Raw genomic sequence first — 5613 nt, forward strand, 5'->3', positions numbered from 1 at the left:
TGTTGAGATCATGCCACAGAATATTTTCTGGAAAAAAAAAAAGAATATTCCAAAATATGCGGTATCTATGTCATAGATTTGAAAGACACAAATCCACACCCTGAATGCAAAAAGAAGAAGAACCAGATCCGTCCTTTTAATCATAGCTTTTAATTAGATTATTGCCCGTGAGTCGTTTGTGTGGCTGCCTTCACTTCCTGAATAATAGAGCGGAAGCAAAAGCACAAGTTCCGTAATCGCCATACACAGGTATGTCCTAAGACCTAATTATTTCATTGCTTTTAGATTAGTTCATCTACATTAGTAGAGCACCTCTGCCACTCCTTTTCCCTTCAGTGTCTGTTTAAGGGAGGAGCAGGCATTGACATATTTCCTATATATACCTATATACGGTATATATAATTTCTATGTTCACCTTCATAATACATTTCATCCTTTTTTGTTGCCAGCAAAACATCTTTTGATATTTGAAGATGGTACGGTCATTTGGATTGGTCTGTCCGCTCCTTTTGGGTCTACTTTGCCTGTGTTCAGCAGCTAATCCAGGGATTAAAGCCCAGTTAAGTAAAAAGGGCCTGCATTATGGTGAGTGAAGTCATTGTCTTGAGTCTATGTGATGCCTTTTTTAGCTACCAATTTCAAATAATACAAGGAATGCCAAAAATGCTTACATTTTGTCAAACATATATTGTTGAGAATATTTCAAAGAAATAGCCAACTGTGTTACGAAAGTACTTTACCTCCTTAGTCTGAGTAAGCATAGTTTCTTAATAGCTGCACTTTATGACAATAGTAGTAGAGGCTCTTCTATTCTTATTCCTCCTAAACATTTTAGCTATGAATTATGTCGCAAAAGTGGTATCATAGATGTTTGACATGTAAGGAAGTTTTACAGAAGTTTTACTTCTAAGCCGATAACAAGGACTGGTTTCAGGATTGCAGCAGGAAAAATGGGCAGACTAGATGGGCCAAATGGTCGATATATCCCATCAAATTCTACGCTTCTATGGCCCATATAAACTAATCATTTTACCTATAGAAAGAGTGCTTTGGCCAATGTTTTTTTCAATTGTAGTGAATTTTTCCCCCCTATTTTCTAAAATAAGGTGTTGACACAATCTCGCGTTATCTGCTCTCGCATGTGACGGCCACTCCACTCCCAGACATTAATGGAACTGTGCCAATGGGACAGGACACAATGAACTATGAATTCACATGGTATGTAAAGTGGGGACGAGATACAAATACTTTTTCTTTTATTATTATTTTTTTTGTAATTTCTTAAGATGCATTGTTTTACATTTTAGGATAAGAATTAGGCAATTTCAGTATTCAAACATCTCATCTGCTTTTGTGCCTGGGACTGGAGTACAAGTATCTATAAATGGTGGAAACTCGACAATACACAGTCATTTTAAACTGAATGGCTGGTTAATGTAAGTGTCACCCCGTAAAGTACTTACACAGAATTCTTCCGGGTATCTTTAAAATTAATTGGAAATTGTATGAATATTTTTGTTTAGCCAATCTATACATAAACTAAACTCTATTTAATAAAATGAAACACATTTTGTAGGAATGATACTGGATCGAGTATATTGACGTTATCAGAAATATCTGCCTCTGTCACAATTGGAGTTCGGCGCAATAATTCAAATATACCATCCATTTATCTGGCTGATTGCCAGTTTGAAATCAAAGGAGTTGATATCACGATGAATGGTGAAGTCAGGTATGTTAAAACACAAATCCCCTTACATAAAATGTAAATTCCAGTGTAAAAAAACAAACAGGAGTATAATCTGTGTGTTTCTCCCTTGATGTTCTTCACCTTAAAATACGGTGCAGAACACAGGAAGAGTGGAAGGATTTCAATGTAATCCTATCTGGAAGTTTTCATGCAGGAGGTAGAATGGATCTTTAAGGGTGTTTGTAGCCATCAAGGAAAAATGTATCTTTAAGTGGACTTTTTCCTGTCCAATGAAGCCTCATAATTGATGAATGCATACCGAAATACTTTGTAAGTGCATTCTTTAACTTGTATGACAAAAACATAACCCCGTCTTGGTTATGTTTTTGCACCGCATTTGGCTGCTTGAAGTAGTCAATAAGTGGTAGGAAATTCCCCCTATTGACTTTCTTGTGCATGAGCGAGGGGGTGCCTCATGATTTAAATGGCACACTTAGCTGTGTTATGCAATAGTGCATATGGTGGGTATAGTGTCCCTTTAAGGTAGGAGATCACATATGGGCCAGGCTGGGATGACCAGACGGCTCTAGCACTTTAAGGCCAGTGGCTGCTTGTTTGGCCTGGGAAAATCCTGCTGGTGGCCATACAAAGCAGCATCCATTCTGCCACATGAGTGGCTGATCGTGTGTGTATGGATAGATGTCGGCCAAGGTTCCACCAGGCATTTGTCTGGGGTGCCAGATGGTCAGTCCAGTCCTGGATCCCATGGTAAAGCTCCTAACTACTCCTCTTTTATGATTAATTATTTTATTTCTATTTGTAGTTCTATTTATGATGCTATAAAACCAACAATGGAGAAAATGATTCGTTCTAAACTTCATGATCACGTAAGTAACAGATATGTAACATTTTAATGATATAATTCTGCTGCACGTATGAGAGACTGTAAAGTCACGTTGCATGTCACAAACCTGAAGAGTTATTTTCCTATGTTACAGCTGTGCTCATCACTGAGATATATAACCCAGCACTGGGACCAAACCCTGAGCCAATCACAATGTGAGTAGTTTTAAAAGGTATAAGTGTTCATAACCACACATAAGGGACGCCACGTCACCCTTCCAGTCTGCCAAAGGATGTCCGATAGACATAAATTAACGGTTATTGGGAATAGCTCATTATAAAGCTTCTGTAAATAATTAATTGAGATTTCTGAATGTATAGTATGTATATATATATCTCTATATATATCTATATATATACACAGTATGTCCCAGAGGCACCAATGACTTCAACAAACCGTGTCAAAGGAAATGAATAGAAATTCCATTCAAGGGACATGAAAGGGATTCAGCCAATATGTAAATGCTTCCTAAAGTCACTGTTGCGCATCCCTGTGGCTATGTATGGAATTGCAAGTAAAATACATGGCAGATCTTTCCACTATAATAGTTTTGTTGGTTGAGGAAATGTAGAGTATATTAAATCTGTTTGACTGTCAATTACCCAGGTGTCACGTAGACAGTAATAAGTACCCAATGCAGTTTAGTCCTGAAGTTACAGTGAAGTCAATGCTGTATGAATTTAATTTTAATCAGTATTATGTTTCTTTCTCTTGCAGTGAATATTTCTCTTTTGGAGCGTATGGCAGTGGATCTCTCCCTTGCTGATGACCCAGTATTCACAGAACAATATGCTGAGATAGGTTTAAAGGTAAGGAATGAGCTGGCATTCTACAAATCCTGACGATTGATAAGTGTAAAGAAAACCGTATAGACGATGTACACAGCCTAGGTCAGGTTCACTGGAGCATTATTTTCATGCTAAATGTATTTTGAAGTCCATTTTTCACGGGCTCCAGTGCATTTAAATCCATAAAATATGGTGCAGTCATTCTTTAGCTATTGTAGTTAGAAGTAGTTACCTTTTTTTGTACGAATACTTCTTGCACTTGCTTAGTAGAACTCACAATCTACTTAATAGATGCTAAGCACTTATTAAAATCAATGGGAATATCAGCAGCCAACCTCACTGTTCTTTAACGGCGGTGCCACAGCGCATGTGCAGAAAATATACTTAATGTTTGCGCTTCCTAGTGTCGGTGGAGGCAGCCATTGGGATTGTTAAATCAAACAGGAGTCTCATTTTCATCCCTGGGAACTCTATAGGTTTGAGCTGATATCTCCTGGTGAAGTGCTGCTTTCCTTAGTCTCTGGGTCACTTTTCTATTTCTCGGGGGAAGGTATGCAGCATTTAGACACAACTACTTCCTGCCCCCACAACTCCCAACTCATGTAATGCTCCCTGGGGCTAGCTCCACACTTGGTTTGGCTAGCCCTGACCCTCACACATCTGGCTACTTCCTGCTCATAAGAGGAAGAGCTCTGGGTGGCCAACCCTGGGAAGTCTCCTGGTATACGGTTTCTAACTGCAATAATTAAGATAGATAGATACGTAAAGAACAAGAAAACACCATTAAATACATCATGTCTAAAGCAACAAATTTAGTCATAAGTGAGTTTTCTTAACGGTAAAAACGGTATGGTTTCCCCACCTAATATTGTCTCTTCTTATATTGCAGGGGATGTTCCACTCACTTTTAAATGAGACAGACACCACTATAGATCCTGAACCAATGTCTTTTACAAGTCAAGGTGACTCCATGCTTAGTGTTGGTATCTCAGAATCCGCGTTGAATTCAGCCTGCCAAGCTTACTTTGCCGGAGGAGACGTTGCTTTCCGTCTCTCAGATTATTTTGTAAGTACTCTGATGAAGCACGTATATTTTTATGGCGAAATAATATACCCTGATTGCTTAACTATACACTTTATTCGCAGAGTTCCTTAATTATCAATACATCACACCTGTCTTCTATAATACCAGAGGTAAGTAGTATGGTTTGAAAGGATTGTAAACATAATTTCCTACATAAGTTAGTTTGTGATAAAAATATCACATTAAATTATGTATTTTTTCCTCTTTTTTTTATTTTGGAATAATCAGATTTCTCAGCGTTTTAAACAGCCAGAAAAAGTTGATTTTGCGATAAAAGCTCCAAAAGCTCCGGTCTTAACAATGAGCCCCAACGTTCTGAAAGTAGAGATTGATGTGGTTATTATTGTTATTGATCTTCTCCCAGATGGCACCACAGAAATGCTCTCTACTGCAAACGCAGTAAGTGTTCATATGAGACAAATAGCCTAGGAGTATCGTAACGTTCGCTCTGGCATTCATGATTTCTTAATTTCTATGCAGGATATCTCGATGAGCAGCAATATTTCTATATCGAGCACAAAGGACTTGAATGGTTTCAATATCTCTGGATCCATCAGTCTAAACAGGTGATTATATAGGATAGTCAAAGAAGACTCAATTTACAATACAAGGCAGCATTTTACTTGGTAAACTTGGTAATTATTTATTTAAGCATGGAGATAATGCAAATGTACTTCATCATTAAACTAAATGCTGCAAAAAAATATAAATTGTCCAAATAGCATACAACACAATCTTAAAGATGTCTGCCAATCCTATTCTTTACAGCTCATGCATTCAAATTAGCATATGCAATTATGTTTATATATTTAAATAAGCAATGCATAGGTATTAAAACTTACCTAATGTGTGTTGCGAAATATGACGGCGCTATATAAAATAATAATAAATAATAATGTGTACATACCTTCTAATAGTTCTGGGTTCCGCAGGACAGTCATGATTTTCAGGCACTGTCCTTCTGTCCCTATTGTCCCTCTTTTATGGGAAGTGGGTTTATGGGCTTGTTAGGGAGATCCTCTGATCTCACATCTCTAGGGAGGTGATAAAAGGCAATCTGTGCTAGTGGAGCACAAATTTCCTTTGCAGCTTTCACGGTCTTCTAATGCTAGCATTAGTAGGTTGCTAATTGTCTAAGGCAGATGGA

At 37.7% G+C, this 5613-nt stretch overlaps 1 protein-coding gene across 1 annotated transcript; it reads left to right on the forward strand.

Moving 5' to 3' along the window:
- The first annotated feature begins 464 nt into the window (after positions 1–464).
- LOC128471758 (BPI fold-containing family C protein-like) lies at positions 465–5036 on the forward strand. The gene is made up of 11 exons (XM_053453736.1): positions 465–585; positions 1107–1218; positions 1308–1436; positions 1577–1732; positions 2514–2577; positions 2689–2749; positions 3312–3403; positions 4272–4448; positions 4529–4576; positions 4695–4865; positions 4947–5036. Exons 1-11 carry the CDS (start codon positions 474–476, stop codon positions 5034–5036), a joined length of 1212 nt encoding a protein of 403 aa, XP_053309711.1. The 5' UTR covers positions 465–473.
- The last annotated feature ends 577 nt before the right edge of the window (positions 5037–5613 follow it).

The sequence above is a fragment of the Spea bombifrons genome, chromosome 13 (genome assembly GCF_027358695.1).
Source record: "Spea bombifrons isolate aSpeBom1 chromosome 13, aSpeBom1.2.pri, whole genome shotgun sequence".
NCBI lineage: Eukaryota > Metazoa > Chordata > Amphibia > Anura > Pelobatidae > Spea > Spea bombifrons.